Below are 24,328 nucleotides of genomic sequence, written 5' to 3' on the forward strand. Positions count from 1 at the left end.
CTGCCCACTGTGCTTTGAGTCTCAAAGAACCAGGGACTGTGGAGCTGGGGCAAGAGCAAACAGCAAACTTTGTACCAAAAGCAGGCAAGAGGGCTGGGAGGAGTACATGCCAGGATACTCTGGAATGAACAATGACCGTCTGGTAAGGGTTGCAAGACTTTCCTAGCAGTTTGTAATTTTCTGTTATTTTGCACAGCTACTCCTAGACAAGTTACAACTGTTCTTCTGCAGGTTCATGGAGTATTGCACTGAGTAAGCAGTCATTTGACATGGTGGGCTAGGGTCAGTGGCACGGCCTAGGAGCACAGCAGGACTTTGGATTGCATCCTGAGGAACAGCACTGTGTCATAAGCTGCTGAGAACAAGGTGCAGGTAGTCTGCTGAGAATGTGCTGCTTCCAGGCTACAGGAGCTGAAACAGAAGTCATCCCATGGGAAAGCAAAAAGCCTGTCAAATCTCTAGGTTTTAAATTCAGGATAAAATTGGTCAAACTGCTCAGAGAAGTAGTAAGGCTCCAACCCACAGTTTTGACTATACTTAACTTAGTAACAAAATGACTCTCATTTAAACATTCACATTTGGAGCATCTGAAGTTGCTGATATCTATTTTATTGACACTGTCACAGCAGCAATGACAGAAAATGTTTGTGTTCACAAACAATGGGAAAATTCCTACCACAGCTGGAGAGATACTTTGTGGAAGTTCTGGTTATCCCAGAAGAAGCTCATTTTTCAGTTCCTACCACCACCTGGAAAGGAGAGGCTTTGTTTAGTCTACACATGCCAAGATGAGTCTTTTGATCCCTAAAATCATCCATCTCAGTGCACCATCCAGCTAGGATGTGCAAGTGGAGCCCGAGCCAATGCAGTGGTGTCTGGAACCCTTAAAACCACTGTGTGAGTTGAATATAAGCAGGTAACACCAAGATGCCCACTGTCCACAGCTGAAGCACGAAGAAAAGATTAATTCCATTATTTCACTGGCAAAACAGGGACACAGGCACTGCTAAGCTTATTCCTTCTTTTCAGGGGCAAAAAGCAGCGAGCCCTAAGCCTTGCATTACGGGTCTGGAGCAGGCACAGTCTGTCACCAGGCTGTGTTTTACAATCTCTCAACTTCTAATCTCCCTTCCCCCCTTTCAAAGAGGCCCCAGTCCTATGGGAAGAACGTTTTCAAGTCTTTAACAACATTCTGTTACCTGCTCTCAGAAAACTCCATTTCTTCTTCAGCACACTGAAAACAACCCAAAGCAAACGCAGATACGTGAATTCTCTCACACTGAGTATTTTCTAACATCTCCCAGGTGCAAGGGAGTATCAGGCACCTCAAAGCAGGATCTAAACCTACAGGATATTGCAGAGTGGCCCACAGTCAGTGTGTTCAACCAGCCTTCACCTGGGGATGTCCAGTAGAAGATTCCTGAAATCTTGCCTCTGTCTGGGCTTCCAATTCTGTTAGAGATTGAGCATTCCCTCTATAAGGTAATCTCATATCTGGAGCCTTTGCTCAGTAACCTGGACTCAGCCATCCTAGTGCATCCCCTGGGGTGTTGGCAAGATAGCCAGGCAAGCACTGAGGAGTCAAAGCCTTTTACTGGTGCATGGCATCAGGTGAGGGTCAGAGGGCTCTGCAGAGGGACCTGAACAGGCTGGATTGATGGGCCAAATCAAACAATATGAGGTTCAACAAGACCAGGTGCCAGGTCCCACACTTTGGTCACAACAGCCACCTGCAGGGGGATGCTACAGGCTGGGGACAGAGTGGCTGGACAGCAGCCAGGCAGAAAGGGACCTGTGGATTCTGGTCGACAGCTGACTGAGCATGAGCCAGCAGTGTGCCCATGTGGCCAAGAAGGCCAATGGCACCTGGCCTGGATCAAGAATAGTGTGGCAGGACCAGGGAAGTGATTCCTCCCCCTACTTGGCACTGGTGAGGCTGCACTTCAAGTGCTGTGTCCAGTTCTGGGCCCCTCAGTTTAGGAAGGATGTGGAGATGCTGGAGAGTGTCCAGAGAAGGGCAACAAGGCTGGTGAGGGGTCTGGAACACAAGTGCTGTGAGGAGCAGCGGAGGGAGCTGGAGGGGCTCAGCCTGCAGAAGAGAAGTCTCAGGGGGGACCTCGTCCCTCTCTACAGCTCCTGCAGGAGGGGGCAGCCAGGCGGGGGTCGGTCTCTTCTCCCAGGCAGCCAGCACAGGACAGGAGCACACAGCCTTGAGCTGTGCCAAGGGAGGTTTAGGCTGGACACCAGGAGGAATTTCTTCACAGAAGGGGTGGCTGGGCACTGGGATGGGCTGCCCAGGGAGGTGGCGGGGTCACCGTCCCTGGAGGTGTTTAATGAAGCCTGGATGTGGCACTCAGTGCCGTGGGCTGGGTGACAAGGTGGTGATGGGTCACAGGTTGGACTCGATGACCTCAAAGGTCTTTTCCAGCCTGGTTAATTCTGGGATTCTGTGACTCACTGAAAGCTGCAGACCAGCCTCTGGAAAAGCCAACACTGTCTGTTGAGTCTCAGGCCAGATCCTTCAGGAGAAAGCAGGTTCTCCATAGTGTGTCTTCAAGTGTGAAAATGCTGTATGAGTAAGAGGATGCTGCAGAAGGCAGCCTGAAGCCAAAGTCCTCCCTTTCCTGGATACATGCTCTAGTCACTAGTTATTCTTCCAAAACACGGACTGAGAGTATTTTACCTCCAACCACCAACTGAGCTAGACTAGTGCAGTCAAAAGGCATTACACCTGCTCAGATCCCATGAGGAAAGGCAGCTCTAGATCTTGTACCACTCTTGGGTTGGAGATAGACAACTGTCCAGGAAGTTCAGCTAAGGACACAGAGCTTCTGTTCTTTTCTCAATCAGAATGGTAGCTCTGCCTGAGGCTCAAAGAAGGGCTGTTCTAGGAATGTTCAGTTAGATTGGCTCTCATTACTTTCACTTTATGAGGCAACTCCTTAAACCTGAAACTAATGTGATGAAACTAGCCAGAAGACTCATGCTCAGCACCAGAGCCTGAAACCCCAGAGTCACAGAATAAAGTCTGCTCAGAGCCTTCTCTTCCTCAGGCTGAACAACCCCACTCCACTCAGCTTGTCTTTAAAAGCCCCTTCCTTCCAGAGCTGTCATTTCCAAATGATGTCTGTACCACTGGCAAGGCACAAATCTGCTGCTAGACTTGTTTGAGCAAATAGCACACTGGCAGTAAAGCCTTACCTTTGTAGCAGGGCCTTCTCGGGCCTTAGCTCTGAGCTTATTTACTTGGCTCTCAGCAATATCTGCCCTTTCCTCGGCCTCACGTGTCTTATGCTGTGCATTTCTCAGTTTGGAGAGATTAATATTGGCTTGTTCATCCTGAAATTGCAAAACAAAAAGAAATTTAAAACCACCTGGCAACATGCTGGGGCACAGAGTCAACTTCTAAACTGACAGTCCTATGAACTGGTAAATAGGTATTTGCTTCACTTTCGTGACTCACGGCTTCCTCGGCTTGTCTTTTGTAGGATTTGATTTTCATCTGCAGTTTATCTACCAGATCTTGTAACCTAATCGTGTTTTTCCTGTGTTCTTCACACTGTGGAAAGAGAACGTGCAATTGTATGTCCTTGGGAGACAAAACATCAGAATTGCTTTCTATTTTTACCCACCTGAAAAGTGAGCTCTTTGACTCGCCGTTCATATTTGCAGATGTTTTTCATAGCCTCTGAAGATTGTTTATGTTCTTCTTCCAGCTCAGCTTCTAATTCTCGGATCTATGAATTAATCAACAATTGGTTTAAGCCCTCACACAGGACTTGGAGAAGAAAGATGTTTCTGACCCCATGTTCAGTGCTGGTACCCACCCTGGCCTCCAGCTTCTGGATCTGCTTCTTCCCTCCCTTCAGTGCCAGCTGCTCGGCCTCTTCCAGACGGTGCTGCAGGTCCTTCACCGTCTGGTCCAGGTTCTTCTTCATCCTCTCCAGGTGGGCACTGGTGTCCTGCTCCTTCTTCAGCTCTTCTGCCATCCTGGCTGCCTTGGAAGGGAGATGACACAAGAAACTGGAAGAATGTGAAAGAACAGCACATACTGTGCACCAGCAGGGGATTAACTCCTGTGTCCTGCTGACCATTCCTGCCACCCCACTCCCTGTTTTGTTTTTTTCCCTGACATGATAATGGCAAAAACATGACATGAAATAGTAGGGAAAAGGATGGGAGAAGTCTGCTTTACTGCAGACTAATTTATGTTATTTAAGACAAACTAAGATTTATTTTGCTCTCAATCATTGCATTCCTACACAATAAAATTAAGCACTTTGGTGAAATATTGAGTGACATTACTTATAATTAAGGTAAAATTCAACAAATTGCTTTGGCAGCAAAATATCTGAAAAGGTCTAAACTGAAAAGTGTGAGCATTAGAAGTTTTATATAAATAGATATGTGTATGTGTGTGTAATTCATTGTAATGTTTTTTTTCTCTTTTAATCAAACAGAATAAAAATTATTAAAACACAATAACACCTCAATGCGAGGAAGAGCTTCTTTCCCTGGAGGGTGGCAGAGCATGGAACAGCTGCCCAGGGAGGGCATGGAGTCTCCCTCTGGAGACATTCCTGTGTCACCTGTTGCAGGTGACCCTTCCCGGACAGGGGGGTTGGAGTGGACAATCTCCAGAGACCCCTCCCAATCATAATGATTCTGAGATTCTATTTCATTTTTTTTCCCCTTTTCACGAGCAAGCTGAAAAATTTTCTTTCTATTTTAATTCCACATAATCTTTCTAAGTGTTGAGATTTTTGTTTGATCCTCTGCATCAAAAATCATTAGCAGAAAGAGTCCCATGACTCACCAGTCCTATTGCCTGGCTGACCTTCACAGGTCTTGCATGGGAGGATTTAGCACCAATTCTGAATGGAAATTTACAATTCTCATTTGAAAAGTTGTTAAATAGGATTTTGCAAAGATAACTATTCAAATACCTTAGCCGATTTACTGGTTTCAATACTGCAGGATTTCTTTGTGGATTACGTTTTCATGCAGCACTGAAGAAAGTTATTTTGTTTTCGACTGACTAAATGTGGGTTTAGTTCTTTATGATGGCAACAGCCCCATCTGTCAGCAGGACATGTTCCCTGTTGCTCTAATCCTCCTCTGACACGTAGCCTTTTCTACCAGGCCCACAGACTGGTTCCTTGTCCACCATGTGACAAGAGTATTTGCATTAACTCCCAGCAGCAATGCCACTGGAAGCCTTGAAAATTCAAAGTGAAAACCACAGTAACATCCTCACATCTGTCATTGCCTTCTTTGCTCTTTCTTCAGCACTTTTTGCTTCGTTAGTAACATCCTCTATCTCTGTTTGGATTTGTGCCATATCAGTTTCAAGCTTCTTCTTTGTATTAAAAAGGCTGGCATTCTGTGAAGGAGAAAGAGAGAGGCTTTGAGTGTCTGTCTGTGGTCTCTTACCATATAGAGACCATCAATTACTATTCATTCTTCCTCCATCAATCTCTGGACCTCAAATCACATCAGTCTTAGCAAAGCAAAGCCTGACCTGGGTATGGAGGAGCTGCACACGTTCAGCAGCATCCAGAAGCTCCTGCTCAGCCACTTTCCTCGACCGCTCCGTCTGCTCCAGGGCTGCCCGCAGCTCCTCAATTTCAGCCTGCAGCAGGTTTGCCCTGCGCTCCACCATGGCCACCTGCTCCTTCAGGTCATCCTGAGTCCTGAGAGCATCATCCAAGTGCAGCTGTGTGTCCTGTATTTGAAGAGCCAGTTTTGCCCTAATGAATTTCCCGAATACTGTGCTTAAAAATAAATCAACCAGAAGGTAAAGCAAGACCTTGAGAGCTCCCTGGATGCTGTGTAGGTGTTTCTGTGTCTCTGCAGCCACGCGGTTGGCATGGCTCAGCTGGATCTCCATTTCATTCAGGTCTCCCTCCATCTTCTTCTTCAGCCTTAAAGATTCGCTTCTGCTCCTGATCTCAGCGTCCAAAACACCCTGCACTGTCTCCACGATCTTTTCTTGGTTCTTTTTTAGCTGGTCAATCTCCTCATCCTTGTCAGCAATCTTTCTGCTGATTTCTGACTTCATCTGAGTCAGTTCTTGGTTGACACCAAGGATTTTGACTTCTTCGTGCTCAAGGGCTGCCTTTAAAAGGGGGAAAGTAAAGAGGAAGGTAACATTTCAGAGAACATTATTATTGTAGTGGTACTCTGTGACTTTACAGAAACTCCTAAAGTTTGTGGCAATCAACCTTGCACACAGCTACTGCCAAAAAAGGGAACAGAAAGCTGTTCAGCATGCTCTTCACAGTAATATCTAAACTAGCTCACCTCTGCCTCCTCCAGAGCTAATCGCAGACCATTTTTTTCTACTTCAGCTTGCTTTTTGGCTTTCTCAAGGTCTCTGATCATTTTTCCATTTGCAGTTATTTGCTCTGTCAGATCAGCTACTTCCTCTGTGAGAGAAGAATGGCATCAACCAGAGGAGCTGAACTCTATGCCTTGTTGCTGCATTCAGCACCTCTTTTGCACACATAAATATGTGTGCACATATGTACACGTGTACACAGTGGTATGCGTGTCTGTAAATATGTACAGATAAAACCAGACAGAACCCACCCGTGCAGGCTAAGTGGGGCATCAGTGGGGTTTCACAGACGTCCTCACAGAGAGCCTGGAAGAGCCCTGCATGTGTTAAATCTATGGACAGGCACCTGTAAAACTCACTTTCCTGAGCTGTTCTGTCTCCTGAGGTCACTACCTTTACCTGAGAATGGCCCCTCACTGTCTGCAGCAGATAATGGAGAGCCAGGACATTTGCTTTATTAGCTTCATCACTTTACAAACACGCTTGACAACTTTTGGTAAGACACTGATATTCTGAATTAAGATGGAGAGCACAGGAAGGACAGAGTGCTGTCACTTGGTGCCCTCCTGCAGACATGAGCGTGCTGGTGGAGCACACCCTGTTGTGGTTGGTCTGTGAAAGCTAATGGGAAACCAGAGCCAAACACGTACCCTGGAGAGCGGTGTTCTCCCGTTTGATTGTTTCAAGCTGATCTAAGGTTTCCTCATAGGCACTTTTCACTTTGAAAAGCTCTGTGTTCAGCGAGCCTGACTCTTTAGAGAGAGCTTCCCGCTCCAGCTGGCTCTCCTCATACTTCCCCTTCCATTCTGCCATGACCTGGAAGACATCATAGAAGCATAGAATGTTTTGGGTTGGAAGGGACGTCAAAGATCACCTAGTTCCAAATCCCCTGCAATGGGCAGGGACACTTCCCACTACCCCAGGCTGCTCTAAGCCCTGTCCAGCCTGGCCTTGGGACACTTCCAGGGATGGGGCAGCCCCAGCTTCTCTAGGCAACCTGTGCCAGGGCCTCCCCACCCCCACAGGGAAGAATTTCATTCTAATATCCTATCTAAACCTACTCTCTGTCAGTGTGAAGCCATTCCCCCTTGTCCTGTCAATCTGGGCCCTTGTCAATAGTCTCCCTCACCTTTCTTGTAGCTTCCTTCAGGCACTGGAAGCCACAATTAGGTCACCCTGAACCTTCTCTTCTCCAGGCTGAACAATCCCAATTCTCTCAGCCTTTTCTCATAGGAGAGGCTATTATGTTTCATTTTCTGCTGGCACTGAAACTGTTAGTTTATCTGTGACTGTATTTTTTACTAGATAAATACTGCAGTCTCTGAAACCAGGACAAATTCCTACTGCCTCATGGCTCTAGTTAGATTCACCTTGACTTCAGCATTGACTGATGTACAGAGTGTTAGTTTGGCTTTCTAGGAAGGCTACACTTGAAAGATACTGTGCTCACTTATCACCTTATCAAAGCTCTGCTGTCTCCTGTCAAGGGCAGCTGCTGATGCGTTTGCTCTCTCTATGTCCAGTGTCAGATCCTCCACCTCCCCCTGCAACTTCAACTTCATCTTCTCCAAGGTAGCACACTTGGAATTCAGTGTCTCCTCCTGCTGCCCTGCTTCCTGAAGATGCTGACAGAGTTTTTTCCTTAAGGCACATAAATATAACAAGCATATGATTAAAAAAATCATTGCACTATGCGTCTCATTTTAATTAAGACTATACGTAAACCCCAAGAAAATAATTTAGGTCAAGCTACTAAAAGTGGGTCTATGTTCTGCCCAATACACATCGGGACAGCTCATCTCATCTATTCTGTACTTGGCCTCCTCGAGCTCCTCCGTGCGCTGAATCGCGTCCGTCTCGTATTTGGTTCTCCACTGGGCCACTTCGCTGTTGGCCTTGGACAGGGCGCGCTGCAGCTCCCCCTTGGCCTCCTGCTCCTCCTCATATTGTTCCCGGAGCAAGTCACAGTCGTGGCGAGCGGACTGCAGGGCGTGGGCCAGGGCGTTCTTGGCCTAAAAATCACCCGTAGTATCAGGTTAGCTGTGTGTTAGCTGTGACCAGCAGGCGACCTCATGACCTTGCACATCTGAAATAGGATTCCTGCAGCTTGATCAGAAGACAAAGAGCTGGGGTTTTGTAAGTGTTCAGGCAGCTGCCTTTACCTGTCACCAACTTTTCTCAACTCTACCACTAGAAAAGACCAAAAGTGATGCTTTCACCTTGGCATATGCTGTAACTTTTCTTCCCTGTGGCTACAGAAGCTAAAGAAATCACACAGACCATGGCTTTAAAATTAAAAAACATGAAAAAATTCACCAAAAGTTAAATCACTTTTAGCATGCCAGAGTCATCCTTAGCAGAGTCGTCCTAAGCACTGCACACAGTGCTTACTGCACACATCCTGCCCAGGAGTAATTTTACTGTGTTAGACTATAGGCAATACTTACAAACTCCCAAAAGTGTTTTTCAAATGAACTGAGACCTGGATACATTTTGAAGCCTTAGCAGGTGCTCACTGGTTCACACTACCTTGATCTCTTCCTCCAGCTGCCTCTTGAGTTCTTCCACTTGCTGTGTAAGTGCCTGCTTGCTCCTGGACAGCTGCAACCTCACAGTTTCTTTCTCTTTGAGTTGACGGCTTAGTTCACCTGTGACAAGAGAGAACAAGTTCTCAATACTGTCCAGATTAAGCATCCTGAAAACATTCATATATAAAAAAAATAATAATAGGTAAGTGGAATCACACAGCACTGTTTACCTTATCAGTTGCTCCTATTGTGTACATACATCTACCATTGCACAATATATTTTAATCCTTCAAAATGCTTTTGGTGGTGTTCTTTCTTTATCTAAATTCACCTGATTCCCTATTTCTAATTGTATCCCTTATTACAGTTCTGATCCACTGGATGCTATTTTTTTTCCTGAAGACAAATGCTTTAGAAAATGTGCTTAATTGTTTTTTTTAAAGCCCAATTTTAATTTTGAAGCAGTAGGATTTTATGCTGTCACGCTGGCTGAACTGACACAAAATGCTGTAGCAGTTTCCCATAATTGGCCTTGTGATGCAAGAGCTAAACCCTAAAGTTTCATTTATTAAGATTTACAGTAACCGGAAAACATTTATTCCATGTCACCCTCTGTCCTGTGGGCTGAAATACACCTTTCCCCTTTCTTGGAGAGGTGCCTAGAGCTTATGCCATCATCTCTAGAATTCTCAGTACTTCTTGTAGCCCTCCAATATTGTCTTTTTCAGATTTTTCCTCAGCCATTTTACATTTTTTCTCAATTTTTCATTTTCGTTCTAAGATTCCCCTTGAGCACTATGCTCAATGACCTTACAACAAACTGGTCAGAGAATGGTACACGAGAGAATCTGTTTGCTACTGAAGGGAAAAAATATCCTCTCAGCACATCTTGGTGCCTTCCTTACCAGACTCTGTCTGGAGCTGGGCTTTTTGTATCACCATCTCATTCACACTCCTCTGGTGCTCCTCAAGTTTGGCTTTCATCTCACTCATCTCATCTTCCAGGGTGCGGTACCTTTTATCCAGATTAGCCTGAAAGAGAATCAGGAAGCGGAATCTGTGTAGGTGTGTTTGTAAAGTTCCCAGTGGACAGAAATATTGACAATTCAAGTACTTCAATTAAGGAGAAACACCTTGGACTTGGTAATGGTCTCTGTACGACCAGCCAAGTCATCAATCTCCATCTTCAGCTCACTCTTCTCCTTCTCCAGCTTCTGCTTCACGCGTTGCAGGTTGTCGATCTGCTCCCCCAGCTCCGCGGTGCTGTCCGCGTGCTTCTTGCGCAGGGCGGCAGCCGTGGCTTCGTGCTGCAGCGTGGCCTCTTCCAGGTCACGGCGCATCTTCTGGAATTCTGCCTCACGCCTCTTGTTGAGCTCTGTTTGAGCAGCGGTGGCTCCTCCAGCCTCTTCAAGACTTCCACGGATTTCCTCCAGCTCCCTCGCCAGCTCACCACAACGCTTCTCTGCTTTTGCCCGCGTCACTTTCTCACTCCTAGCCTCCTCTTCCAGCTCTGCAGCACGGGCCTATATAACGAGGTAATAGCACATCAGTAATTAAATAGGGAACAAGTAATTCAGTGCTCAGGTTAATGCATATTTGTCACAGTAGAACACCAAGCACCTTGTTTTGGAGACTATGAGCAGAACAAACTTTCTTTGAATTTCACTGTTTTGGCATCGTAGGTAAAGACTTACTGACAGGAAAGGACCTATGGATCAACTCATTCTAACTTTAGATCACAGCTTTCTGTTGTTGTATTGGGTTTGCATGGCCAGGTTTTGGCAGTGGGGGGATACAGGGGTGACTTCTGTGAGAAGCTGCTGGAAGCTTCCCCCGTGTCTGACGGAGCCAATGCCAAACTGGGGACAAGCATTACTCGTGGTACTACAGTTTAAAACAAGCAAACAGTAATGATGAAGTAGGTACATAAAGTCTCTTGCCTGCAATTCTCTGATCTTCTTCTGCAAATGAGTACCTGAATTTCGCTGTTCTCCAATTTTATTTTGCATCTGGTTAAAATCAAAGTCTTTCCTGTGAAGGAGATGTTGTTTTAATAAAAAAAATATGTCCAGTTAAAGCCAAATAATAAATTTTTCACCAATTTTTTTTTCTCATACTTCCTTAATTTTTCATCTAAATGTTGTTTATCATTCTCCAGATCTACTATGGTTTCCTGTGCAAGTTTCAAGTCTCCCTCAAGCTTTCTCTTTGCTCGTCCAAGGTCCACACATGCTTTTCTTTCGAGTTCTAAAGATCCTTCAACCTGCAACATAAACATATATAAACATGACTGATGGAACAACCAAAGAATCTGCTCTTTCTCCTTGTGTGGAACATGCTCACATGGTTCACTTGCTGCTCCAGCTTGCTCCTAGCTTTGGTGAGGGTATTAACTTTGTCCTCCTCTATTTGCAGGTCATCCAGTGCCTGTTGCTGGGCTTCTTGCAGGGCCTTCTTCTCCTTGACTAACTTTGCAACAGTCTCATCCAAACCTGTCACTACTTCAGTCAGATTTTTCACCTATTGTAAAGCAAAATACTTAAAGGTCACTAATAATTTTGGCCCTCACATAGGCAATGAACACAGATAATGAACTTCTTGTTAGACTCCCAAAGGAGCTTAATTACTTGCATTGTATGGTCAAGTTCTACAATCTCTCTGCTTATCTATCAACCCTTCAGAAGTCACAAAGCAATGCTGAACTTTAATTTTAATGCATTTTTGTATGCTTGTGAGTTGGTTTTCCTGCACAGCAGAGGTGCCTAGCTTCAGTACCAGGCCCATAGATGTCCTTACACCGCAGTGTGCAAGCATTCAAGTTTTCTGAACCTTTACAGCCTATACATAGACAGAGCAACTGTTATTAAACATTGCAGAAATAAAAAGCACCTTGTTTTCCGTGGCATGCTTTTCCTTTTCAGCCTTGACCAATGTTGACTCAAGGTCATCAATATCTTTCTTCAGCTCAGAGCATTCATCCTCCAGTTTCCTCTTTCTGGCTGCCAGATCAGCATTCATCTCCTCTTCATCCTCCAGCTTTTCCATTACCTCCTTTATTCTTGCTTCCAGCTGGAATTTTAGTTTGATCAGCTGGTCACATCTTTCTTCAGCATCAGCCAAATTTTCATTTTCCTTTTTATAGAGAACAGAAATGTGTTTCATTGTCACACATTGGCACTGACACTTACAGAAATCACCTGCTTATTAAATGGCTGGAACGTGAAATAAAAGGATTTCCTTTCAGCCCTTTCCTGGCATCAGACAAAACTGATGTAATCTGAAGAGCCAAAAATTATTTAAATTACATACAGTTTGTACTTGCAGCTGTAGGTCCTTTTTCTCTTGCACCAGAGTCACCATTTTTTCCTCCAGTTCGTTCCTCGTGGTTTCTGATTTAGCCAGTTCTTCTTTTGTTCTCTCAAACTCTTCCTTCATCATGGCCAGTTCTTTCTCAGTTTCCACACTTTTTAAGAGGGGTTTTAACTTGAAGTACAGCTTCATCCAAGGCCACTGCTTGACTTTCATGAATGCACGGATGTTGTACTGGATGCAGAGGACGGACTCCCTGAAACCAAAGTTATCCATCAGAACTGTGAATAAAGCCCATCTTTGAGCAACCAGGCCTGGCAGAAGACACACACCTTTGGTCAAACATTCTTTTCAACTCGAGTCTCCGGAGGTATCCCCTGCACAAAGCCTGGGTCCGTGTGATCATCTGTCCTAAGCAATCATCTCGCATCTCTTCCAGGACACCCAGCAAGCCTGCCTTGAAGAACACCTGCAGCCAAAGAACAGACATCACCCGTTGCTGGGCTTACATTTCAGTGCAATGAATGATGGCAAAATTAAACATTTACCTTAGTGTGTCCAAATTTGTACTGAGTATGATCAATCTCAATGGAAGACAGCAACTTTTCACACGCCTTCTTGCTATCAATAAACGTTCCTTCTGGAATGACACTGGCATTCAGAAGGCGGTATCTGATAAAATAAAGAAAAAGCTTACCCTTCAGAACCATTTTAGTGCACAGGATGCCACAAGAACAGCTGTCAGTTTGAAGATACAGAGGAAGGCTGAGTCTGACTCACACCTCCAGCCTCAAATAGCAAAGCAGTAAGAAAAGCAGCAAATACCAGCAGGTCAGTTCAGTAGGTTCCAAGGATGCATTACAGCCCTCACTGGAACTGAGAGACTCTGCTCATCTGTGTCACAGTCATTATCACTAGTCTGGGTTGCCCTGAATTTAGCAACCCTTTATAAATGTCTTAATTGCACAGCAGTTCCCAAGACAAGATTTTTTGGTTGTGGGGTTTTAGCTATAAAGGAATGTGCTAATGCTGTAGAAAGGTTAGCATGCAGAAATGTTAGCCCAGCAGAAAATGAGAGGACCATGTGGAACTAACTTGGATTTCCTCTTGAAGTCCCTTTTGTTACTGCAGCTCCATTTGCCAGTTAAACTTAACATTTCATCAAGAAGTAGTATTGGGTTTAACACAATTTCCTCTCTGTGAAACCTTTCTAGTTAGAATTATTTAAACCACGTTCTTCAAAACTCTACTAGATAGCTGTTAAATACAGGATGTGCACAGACCACCCTCTGTATTTTTGCTGAAACATGCTTGCGTCCAATTTGAGATTTAAAGCAAAGAATATCCAAACATTCAGATTAACAGGAATGAATTAAAAATAGATTTTGGCATACAGTATTGAGGAAGGCATCTGGGTGGGCACTGCCCACACAGACCATGCTATTAGATACGTCTTCTGCTTTCCATGAGTGTTAAATATTAAAATAGTCCCTTCCTAACAACTATATCATGGACTGGTTTAGCAAGACTTTTCTTTCAAATGAATTGGGCTCAATGCAGACAGAAGAATGTCATTACTGACCTTTGTTTGAAATCCCCATATGATATCTTGTTAGGAAATCCTTTCCTGCAGATCCGAATGCCTTCCAGAACACCATTACACCGCAGCTGGTGCAGAACAAGCTTGTGATCCATCAGGCCTGTGACAGAGCAACATGGGGACATACTGATTGTTCTAGCATTGGTCAATTGCTCTTTCTGCACCTTTCTATTCTATGTTTTATGAATTACCTGGGGTCTTTGTTTCATTGGGAATGATGCAACGCACAAAGTGAGGATGAGTTGTTCGTAAGTTCGACATCAGCTTATTTAGATTTTCCTGTAAAACAGAGATCATTTCTAATCTCTGTATTATCTCAGTTCTCAAAGTGATTTGGCTCTGCTGAAAAAATTCAGAACTTTCTCCTTACTCTTCTAGTGAATATTCTACAATTCTGTGTAGGCATCAGCAAAGTAAATGGCTACTACTGAAGAACTTCCCTCCTGTCTAAAAATGAAAATGTGGCTGTGGAGCCAGGTGTGACAGGACTGTCCTCTCAGCAGTCTCTGCCAGAAAACACACTTACCCGAAAGAGTACAGAGACAGTTTGGAAGGAGGAGCCCTTTTTCTTGGTTCCTTTCTTCTTTCCACTATCTTCGGCTGTAAAATGAGATGACAGTCCAGCTGAGGAACGGCTGCAGATCCCTTTGCCAGTGTTGTAATTGTGCATCTAATGCACAGCACACAAGCACTGACTCAACAGTGATCCATGCCAGGTAAGAGGTACAGTAGGAAACCCCAAACTGGAAACATAATCCTCTGAGCTTACCTTCATCTATGGAAGCAAAACTGGCATAAAGATGGCATAAAACTTTCACAGATGACTTCTGATACAGCGCCACAACAGTTTCATTCAGAGGGTCCTTGTTCTTCTCCAGCCAGCCAGTGATGTTGTAGTCCACTGTGCCAGCATAGTGCACCAGGGAGAAGTGGGCCTCAACCTTGCTTTTACCAGGCTTGGGCTTCTGGAAGCTGCTGGACTTGCCCAGGTGCTGGTCATAGAGCTTGTTCTTGAAAGAGGTGTCAGTTGCCTTGGGGAACATGCACTCCTCTTCCAGGATGGAGAAGATGCCCATGGGCTGAATAGAAAAATGGTGTTTTCAAATAAGATGAATTCAAGCAATAATAATACAGCGTGAAAGACATGCTAAAATTGAAGTACTGGAGGTATTTTATAGAGAATTAGCCTAGGAGGAGCAGGTAAGCAAGATTTTTTGTGAACAGCCACCAAGATACTTAAAAGGACTCATAAGATTTTAATATACTGTTTTGAACTCCCCAGACAGCATGTGGAAAACAAAAGAAGTCAGGCAAAAACTGTGCAGTACTTCTTAGAATACAGTAGTGACTTCTTACTTAGGGGGAACAAAAAGCATGAGGCTTTCTGGCATTTGAATTTAACTGACAGAGAAACCTGAGGAAGAATGAATATGGAAAGAGAGGAGGGAGGGAGGGAGGGAGGGAGGGAAGGGAGGGAGGGAAGGGAGGGAGGGAAGGGAGGGAAGGAAGGGAGGGAGGGAAGGGAGGGAGGGAAGGGAGGGAAGGAAGGGAGGGAAGGAAGGGAAGGGAGGGAAGGAAGGGAAGGGAGGGAGGACCTTTTTAGAAGACAGGATACATTCCCAGTCAGTGGATAATTAATTAATCACAAGGGTAATGTTTAAAGAAACAGAAGAGGTGAAGAGACCTAAAAGTTTCCCAGAGAGATTGTATTGAAGGCACTCAGTGCAAACACTCTAAAGAACTCTTTACAGATCCAATTTGTGTGATTGCACAGGATGCTTAAGAAACTCACCTTCTCAATGAGCTCAATGCAGGCAGCCAGGTCCATGCCAAAGTCAATGAATGTCCATTCAATTCCCTCCTTCTTGTACTCCTCCTGCTCCAGCACGAACATGTGGTGGTTGAAGAACTGTTGCAGTTTCTCATTGGTGAAGTTGATGCACAGCTGCTCAAAGCTGTTGAACTAATATTTGAGTAAGTGTGTTAATAGTGTTAAATTGATAAATTTTTTTCACAGAGATCTCATGGCAAGGCCAGCCAGGCTGTCCCAGAAGGGTTTTGGTAACAGTGTAAAGATATGCCATGGGTGTCCAGGCTTACAGAAAAGTTGAGCAGTGCAGCACATGGTTGCTGCAGCCTGCATTGGCCAAGTTTTGGGTGGCCCTAATGTCACTAAATATGGATACTCTCTTCTGTGGGGAGAGAGACAGCAGCTTCAAGGCTATGTCTCTTCTCTTACAAAGTGGGTGATGGATCTACAAAGGCAGAAGCAGCTTCAGACAGATTTGCCCTGTTCTTGAGGGCAGCACTGGGGTGAGAAGGAGGAAAGGTCAGAGAAGTCAAACAAAATGGAAACAGTGTTTAGAGACAGGCAGAAGTCTGAGAGTACTGTGTAAAAGCAAACCTCAAAGATCTCAAAGCCAGCAATGTCTAAGACCCCAATAAAGTGCTGTCGTGGCAGCTTCGTATCCAGCTGTTGGTTGATGCGAACAACCATCCACAGGAAGAGTTTTTCGTAGACAGACTTGGCAAGGGCATTCACTGCCTGGTGCACCTGCAGGGAGATGGTCACACACCTGTCAGGGCACTGCCAGGGCATCCCCAGGATAAAACACCCCTCACCATGCCCACATACACAGCCCACCCAGTGCACTAACAGGCCGTAATGGTCCTGACCATTCTCAGCTGTGACCTGCACCCATTCCTGTTCCTGAGGGAGAGGACGGTCCCTGCTGCTCCTTGACACTCACCTGATCCACTGTTTGGCCCTTCATGACATATTCATTTCCCACTTTCACCCGGGGATAACACAAAGCTTTCAGCAAGTCTGCTGAGTTCAGGCCCATCAGATATGCTGCTTTGTCAGCCTCTGGAAAACAAAGTAATAACTTGAAATACTTTCTTCTTAGCTCAGGCACACACAGGGCATGAGAACCAGCCAGAGCTCACTCTGAAACCTGCAACCTGATTGGCTTAATCCCATCCACAAATCTTGACTAACATTCTCATTTACTTTTCTGAACAGCCTTGAAGGACTGGTCCTCATGATGGAGTGGCTACAGCAGCCCCAACAGATGTGGTGAAACCCATGAGTGCACTGTTGATGGGACAACACAGAGTTTTTCCCTTCAAGCCACTTCTCCACAGTATCACCCAAGCAGAACAAGTCTGTATGTGTAACCAGAAACTGGAGAGCACTACAGTAATGTGCCCCAGGCACAGAGTCCTACAGCAGAGTCATCAGGAATAAAGTGGATGCACAAAGTGCCTCTACTTGAGACGGTAAGTTGAAAATCAAACCTCCTTTTTATGTTTGTCAAGGAACAACTGCATCTCTCCTGGAAGACTCCCTCCATTTCTAGTGAAAAATGGCATGGAAACAGTTGGAAATAGTTCTCTTCCCAGCTATGAAGGTGTTACCTTCTGTGCCATCAGGCTCTGCCTGCTCCTCACGTGTTTTCTGCTTGAACTTCATGTTCCCATAGTGCAGGATCGCCCCCGTCAACTTGTAAATCGCCATTCTCTCATCGGGGCTGAAGCCCAAAGTGTCAATGGCTGCCTGCACACCAGACACATCAGCTGGTTTAACAGTGGGGAGAGTAAAAGTGACACTGTCTCTCCTTGCTAACTGTACTCACATCTGTGGCTACAAGCTCCTCCCGGTCATCGATGCTGGCCACCGAGATCTGCCCTTGGCTGATGAAGGGATAGTCATACGGGTTGGCTGTGACAAGGAGCATCTCTGAAAGGCAAACACAGGACTGAGAGCCAGAGCCTGGCAGTGAAGATGGAACAATGGCTCAGCAAGGTTTCACAGGCTCTCCTTCCTTTTGCATCCCAAACTCTTGGTTTTCTATTAGTAGACCAGAAGGACAGAGTAAAGCCTCTCATCTGCCTTCCCCTGGCTGAGCAGTCCTTCCACTTTAATGTTGTGAACCCAGAGCTGAGCACTCAGCACTGGCAGACACAGAACACAGGCCATCCACAGAAACAGTATTAAGAAAGAGGCTCTTAGATAAGGCTCATTTGTGCTTATCCTCATACATGACACACACTAATCCCTGAATGCACTTGCACCCCCTGGGGCTGGGTGCTGTGGTGCACGAGTGATGCATACATGTGTGTTCCTCTCCATCTAACTGAGGCCAAAATTCCCAAGTAATTTTCAGTCCTGAATCCTATGGCAGAGTAAGAGGAGAGGGGCAGGCATGCAGCTGTGTGGTGGGGCTGTGTGCAGAAGAGGAAGCCCTCTGTACACCGAGGGTAAATATGTCTGTCCTTTTACAGACACAGCAATCTCCCTGGGGAGGGAAGAGTGAGGTGGTAAATGGTCAGAGGACACAGAGTGGGAGGATGGGAGCAGGAGCTCCACCTTGGGAAATGTTCTGTGGGTAGTTGGGAGGGATGGGCAGAGTGAACCGAGGATGAGTGCAGTAGGTGAGTGTGTGGCAAAAGGGACAGATGTGGGGCATGGGTAGGGAATGCTGTGGCAGTGGGAAGGGGGAGAAGGTCAGAGGGGCTATACTGGAAACAGGAAATAACTTTTCCTTGTATGATGAAAAGCTCAGATAAATGGTTTGTAGATCAGGGTACCTGGCCATCCTGCACCCAGAATTGCTTACCTTTCTAATGAAGATTATTCCCAGGATCTGACCCATCTAAGTTGGAATTTCCACACCATTGAGAATAGCAAGGTGTGAGGCAGAGTACATTGGCCACCCCTGCACCTCACCTGCACACAGATTGTATTACAACTTACCCAGGGAGGATAAATGGAGATGGAGTAAGCCCTAGTGTGACCCTGTTATGCAGAGACACAAGTACAGCTTGGGGAAGCTGGGCAGGGTGTAAATCAGCACGTGATCCCTGCTCTGCACAGACTGAGGCACTGCCAAAGGGACACCTGGGGGCATGTGACACAGGGCACTGTGCCCTGGTGCCACTGGACCCTCTGTCACTGAGCTGGCACATTGAGGGAAATGTTTCCCACACTGACTTTACTCAATGTCAGCAGGTGAGGGCTGTCCTTACCAAGCAGTTCAGGCTTCTTATTGGAGAGGATCTGGTAGAAGATATGGTAGCTTCTCTCAGCTTTCAGCTGGAAAGTGACTCTTGACTTTTCCAGCAAGTCTGTAACATGTATGCACACAGACATTTTTCAGGTCCTTTACTTTCCAGTGAAGCTGTCAGCCCCCCCCCCCCAGTTACTCACAGGTCTCAATGTCACCAGAGGCCAGTTTTCCAGAGGTTCCAAAGTGGATACGGATGAATTTACCCTGGCAAGCAGACAAAAGGTGGTGGTCAGTGTAGAAATCTCCGAATATTTTTACCTCTTCTGTCTTAGTGACAGCATCACCAAATCAGTCTGAATTAGCTTTGATATATAAAGATAGATAAAGGGGCTGCAGCAATGTGAGCACAATACAGCTGCTAATACATCAGCATCTCATAAACAACAAGAAATTGGTCAGCAAGAACATTTTTCCCAGCCAAGGGGCTTGCAGTCACAACTAACAAGCAGGCAAAGAGCATTAGAAACACAGGAGGGCAGAAAGACAGACACGGGATGACTCACAAAGCGTGAGGAATTGTCATTTCTCACAGTCTTGGCATTCCCAAAGGCCTCCAGCAGTGGGTTGGCACTGAGGATTTGATCCTTGAGCATACCCTGCAAGAATAATTGAATAATTATTGAAAAACACCATGAGCTATGTGGTAGGAAGAAGTGACTCTATGGCTTGATTACATGTACAGCCACATGCCCTTCATTTCAGCTGTACACTGCTGCTGCAGCACCTCCTCAACTCCAGCACCAAGAGCCAGCACCGGGGGTAAACCACAAATAACTTGTTTTCATCTTATTCGGAATTTCCCGAACAGTCAGAGCTCTCAGGTCTCAGCCACAGGGACAGATTGATCCATGCTAAGAAATGAGCCTCTGATTCTTCCTGGGCACCAATCCTGCAGACCTGGTTTCAGTCCAGGTAAAGCTACACCTGGGCAGCATCAGTGGCAGCTCTGGTGGCTTGTATTTGTTGTGGTGCTAACTGCACATCAGCCCCTGGCCCTACTGCCTTTCGAAGAGTGGCTGAAGCTAAATAAAAGATATTTTGAGTTAAGTGTGTGTCACCAGTGCTGTCCACAGCCACAAGGGGATAACATCCTGAGCTGCCCCTCACCAAGCCCTTCCTCCTCACACCTTCATCCGGGGCTCCTTCTTGGTGGCCGGGTCCCCGCTGGCTGCTATTGTGGCGTAGTACTGGATGACGCGCTTCGTGTTCACCGTCTTCCCAGCGCCGGATTCTCCGCTGCAGAAAGGAAGCCCAGAGTGAAGAATAACCTGCCCACTTTTTGTTGGAGACAAAGTCCAAAGTGGCAGATGCACTTACGTGATCAGGATAGATTGGTTTTCACGATCTGTCAAAGGGAAAAATACCTGCAGTCAGAGAAGCTGTAGGGAAAGTGCTGGTTCTCAGCACTAACTGTGACCTGGTGTCCATCGGGGAGAATGAAACAAAATCTCTGCAGGTGAAACTGAGAATGTGCATGGTCTGCTCTCCTCCTCTCTTTCCCTCCCTATACTCCACTTTTTGTCTTCTCTCCTCCTCCTGTGCTCCATCCTGCCCTTGTTTTTGCTTCTGTCTTTACCATTCTTTATGACATTTAATATAGGACAGGACTTTATTCAAATTAAAACCATGTATTTTGGTGACAGTCTTTCTACCAGCTCTGTTCTGGATCTGCCTGCTGTTGCTCGAAGCCACGTGCAGGTGTGCTGCCCAGGGGCTTCCCAGATAGTGTGTCCTGTCCAAATGCAACTGCCCTTTGCAGAGGTCCCAGTTATGCTGCTTAGCTTAGTACTTAGACCAGAAATACAGATAATGTGCAGCACAACAGTGCTTCAAAAATAAAAAAAGAATATTTCAGGAGATTTTGGAAAACTGTCTGGAGCTGCTTTTGCATCAGTTAGGGTTGAAAATAAAGACCAAGCAGATAATCTGCAGTATTACACAGACAAAACACCCTGCAAAAGATGGCAAAGGTGACTGAGCCACGGCAGCATGGAATGGCACTTGGCACAAGCAGTGGTTCTGACGCAGTTTTTTACTCTGAGTCTGGTCAAAATAGAAAAGCTCACCAGTCAGCATGGACTGATAGGCGTTGTCAGAGATGGAGAAGATGTGTGGAGGGGCCTCCTGGCGCTTCTTGCCTCGGTAGGCCAACACCACCTCCGGGTTGTACACCGGCAGCCACTTGTAGGGGTTGACGGTGACGCAGAAGAGACCCGAGTAGGTCTGCAGGAAAAAAGTTGAGGTGTCACTGAAGTCCAGCTCCTGCAGCTGTATTTTCTCCTGTGCCAGAAGAAGGAACTTACATAGATCATCCAGGAGCTGTAGCGGTCCTTGAGGTTGTAGAGGACGGCAGGTTCATGCAGGTGGGTCAGCATGGCCACATCCTCAGCTCTGTCAAACTTAGGTGGGTTCATGGCATACACATCATCAGGTTTGACAGCAACTGTCTATAATTCAGAAAGAAAGAGTGAACCTTGATTCAGCAACTTGTGACAGTCCTGCCACAACCACAGAGAAGTAATAACATCTCTAAGGCTGCTCTAATTCATATTTTTCTTTCTTTTTAGCTGTGCTAAACAAGATATGGCAATTTCAAGGCAAACACTGCAGCTAGCCAGGAACTCTACAACACTGGTACATGGGCAGGATGTAAATTTACTGGAATTGCTGGGACCACACAGACCTGAATTGTGCTGGACCAGATCTTTCACCACATTATCACTGCTTATGAACTTTAGGTCTCTGTTGCTCATGGCTGTAAGAGCCTGGGGCACATCTGCTGGCCAGCCAACCTCCCAACCTCCAGAGTTCCCATGACAGTGCCAGAGAGCCAGAACACGAACAGCACAAAACTTATCAACAGCAAATCCATCCTTAGGACAGACTTTTTCCACTCCTGCCTGTGGCCATTCCCAATTCAAGAAAGGCTCTGTCTCTACCAAACAGCACCGTCTGCTGGGCTCACACCACGGGGGACCATCCTGTCACACAGCCAGAGCCTGTGGATATGTTGTGGGGGTGGCGGGTGTTCACAGCTGGCAGCAGCTTAACTCAGCCACTGCTTTCTAAAAGCCTTGTAGCACCTACTGCCAAGATGTTGGTCATGGTGGCTCTTTGAACTGCTGCAGTTATTCTCACAAAAGTTATCAGGACACGAGCTGCTAAGACATTTCAGCGTTTTGGAAGATTAACACCTTTGGAGGCTCCTCTGGGAAACTGCAGCCAGTGACACTGACAATTTCACATGCAAAGGTGACTTGCAAAGTATCTGTCTGCTCAGCTACCAGTAAAGGAAGGAATTTATGAGTGGATATAACAGTGTTAGCTGAGAAAGTGTTAAAAACTAAGTTAAGACCGGCAAGGCTACGGTCCAACCTGGTTTAGAGCATTGCCTGATTTTTAAAGCCCAAACCAAGAATAATTGTCCAATGAATACTTTTATCCCACCATCCAGAGCTATACTTTCCTGTGGAGGCTGTGCTGGTCCCAGTCAGAGGACAGGGGGGAGGGCAGGGCAGATTTCTTGCCTGTGCTAGCCTTGTGCTTTCCATGTTCATCCCCAGCAGATGCCCCGAGTCCCTCAGCAGGGCTGGGAGAAGGGCCAGAAGGAATGCACTTACTCTGCCATCCTCTGTCTCAACAGTTATCTTCCCATCCTGTGCAGCCTTAATCTTCCCCTTGGTGTACTCCACCTCGGGGTCAGCCACAAAGCAGTAGGTCTTGGCATCAAAAGGCTGGTTCTGGGCTGCTATTCTCTCCTTCTCGGATTTGCGCAGGTACGGCGCGGCCTCACCAAAAACCTCCATGCCAACGTCTCTGCTCATGGCTCTGAAAGACAGACCCTGCTGGGCTGGTCCCTTGTGTGGTGCTTAAAGCAGAGTGGAGCTGAACATTCACCAGCCCTCCCCAGCTGGCTGCTCCGAGCTCACCCCTCCCAGCTCTCAGGTGTGTGAGGCGAGGTGTTGAGGGAGGTGTTTGCTTTTCCAAGCTGGAAGGTACAAAGGCAAAGTGAAGAAGAGCTACCACCCTTCATGGCCCCAGGGAAAGGAGATCTGTGTCCAAAGGAGGAGGAGGGCTCCCTCCAAAGGATCCATGTAGTCCTGAGAAAAAGTGAAGCCCTGAAGATTATTTTTCTTCTGGTTTTTAATTTATTTTAATCCATTAACATGGAACCTGTCCTAGTCCTCTGGTGAGCAGCCACAGTGGGCAGGAATGGACACGTGCTGTGGCTTGTTGAAGGAGCTCATGCAGGGGCAAAACCAGGGACCTACCCACAGTGAGCACAGGAGAAAAGCCAGCTCATGCCAGCCTGTTAGTTTTCATGCTTCAAATCCTCACCTGAACAATCAGTCAACACAAAGCAGGAAGGAATCAGCTGACATCTCGGATCTCTGAAAGAGAAACAGTCAAAGGTCACACTTCAACTAAGCTACAGCCTCTCCAGAGGCCCAACACCTCTCACTTACTGCAAGTAACTGTGCCCGTTGAGGGCCAGAGTTCACCAGAGACCACTCCTTCCCTGGCCAGGGAATGGCCCAGCAGGGAATCTACAGCAGAATTCCCACCACAGTGCTACAGCCTTGAGAGGCTCCAAGCATGAGGAACAGGACCTGTGGCAGGAGCCCTCTGTCCATCTGCAGGTCAGTCACAGCATGGTCCCGAGCATGGCCAGGACATCAGGAGCCACCAAGTGCTTTCTTCCTGACAGCTTTTATAGGCTCAGCTTAGTTCCCTTGGTTCAGCCCCTTCCCTATATTTGGAAGGAAGGGATCGACACTCCCGCCTGCTCACCAATTCTTGTTCATTTTTTGCCATATACAGTGTGTAAAGAAAGGACATGCTCTTTTCTCCCAATTTTGGTAACTCTGGGACCTATCTGTGTTTTGTAGGCTTTTCTTTGGTGGGAATTTCCTCTTCTAGGAACATGCTCTCCTGCCAGCTACGACCACAGCCAGCACTTCGCTCTACTCTCACCAACATGTCAAACAAATGATAGCACAGGAGGGACCTGCCTCACCACTCCTGCTCACGGGTTGCCTGGGCAGAGCTGCACAGTGGTGAAGGAACCCAAACCAGCTCTGTATAGGGTGGAGAGCAAGGCCATGGGAAGGAAAAAAAGGTTGAGGATTCATGTAGGATCAGTTATGGCAGTTCTTGTATATGCAATTTCTACCACTGCATGGGTCAGGGAGGACAGGATGAGAGGCCATGACTGAAACTCAGTGTGACAAACCATGGCAAAATAGAGACTAATCAGAAAGAACAGCACCCAAATCTGGCCAGCGGTGGACAGTTCATGAATGTCAAATCATGAATACACTACACAAGTTTAGCTTCAAATACAATTTTGGCTGCCCACGACATTCACTGCCCTTGCTGCCAAAAGCCCCATCACACCATGCTGAGCAGGTTCTTAGACATGTGTGACTGCAATTCCCACGTGAGAAGGATACTGGGAAAGTGGGCTTTGAACGGAGGT

General features: G+C 46.3%; 1 protein-coding gene across 5 annotated transcripts; it reads right to left on the reverse strand.

Moving 5' to 3' along the window:
- Positions 1 to 592: 592 nt before the first annotated feature.
- LOC138120163 (myosin-3-like) lies at positions 593 to 23,251 on the reverse strand. 5 transcript variants are annotated; one of them, XM_069032630.1, is made up of 40 exons: positions 23,188 to 23,251; positions 22,470 to 22,677; positions 21,153 to 21,296; positions 20,916 to 21,072; positions 20,167 to 20,194; positions 19,977 to 20,085; positions 19,353 to 19,445; positions 18,990 to 19,053; positions 18,809 to 18,907; positions 17,416 to 17,519; positions 17,198 to 17,336; positions 16,528 to 16,646; positions 16,182 to 16,331; positions 15,570 to 15,740; positions 14,547 to 14,856; positions 14,304 to 14,377; positions 13,969 to 14,056; positions 13,760 to 13,877; positions 12,726 to 12,849; positions 12,510 to 12,646; positions 12,178 to 12,433; positions 11,758 to 12,000; positions 11,212 to 11,388; positions 10,986 to 11,131; positions 10,809 to 10,899; positions 10,002 to 10,391; positions 9,774 to 9,900; positions 8,870 to 8,988; positions 8,156 to 8,352; positions 7,798 to 7,981; positions 6,991 to 7,156; positions 6,304 to 6,428; positions 5,810 to 6,118; positions 5,522 to 5,725; positions 5,258 to 5,383; positions 3,828 to 3,998; positions 3,633 to 3,737; positions 3,464 to 3,559; positions 3,202 to 3,339; positions 593 to 749 (listed from the first exon to the last, which is right to left on the reverse strand). In XM_069032630.1, the coding sequence occupies exons 2-40, from the start codon at positions 22,671 to 22,673 to the stop codon at positions 726 to 728; spliced, it is 5,826 nt and encodes a 1,941-aa protein (XP_068888731.1). In that variant the 5' UTR covers positions 22,674 to 22,677; positions 23,188 to 23,251; the 3' UTR covers positions 593 to 725. The 5 variants fall into 5 exon arrangements, with proteins under 5 accessions (XP_068888731.1, XP_068888730.1, XP_068888732.1 ...); XM_069032629.1 differs by having other exon boundaries at positions 5,522 to 6,118; XM_069032631.1 differs by lacking the exon at positions 3,464 to 3,559 and having other exon boundaries at positions 5,522 to 6,118.
- Positions 23,252 to 24,328: the final 1,077 nt, after the last annotated feature.

This window comes from Aphelocoma coerulescens, chromosome 18 (genome assembly GCF_041296385.1).
Source record: "Aphelocoma coerulescens isolate FSJ_1873_10779 chromosome 18, UR_Acoe_1.0, whole genome shotgun sequence".
Taxonomy (NCBI): domain Eukaryota; kingdom Metazoa; phylum Chordata; class Aves; order Passeriformes; family Corvidae; genus Aphelocoma; species Aphelocoma coerulescens.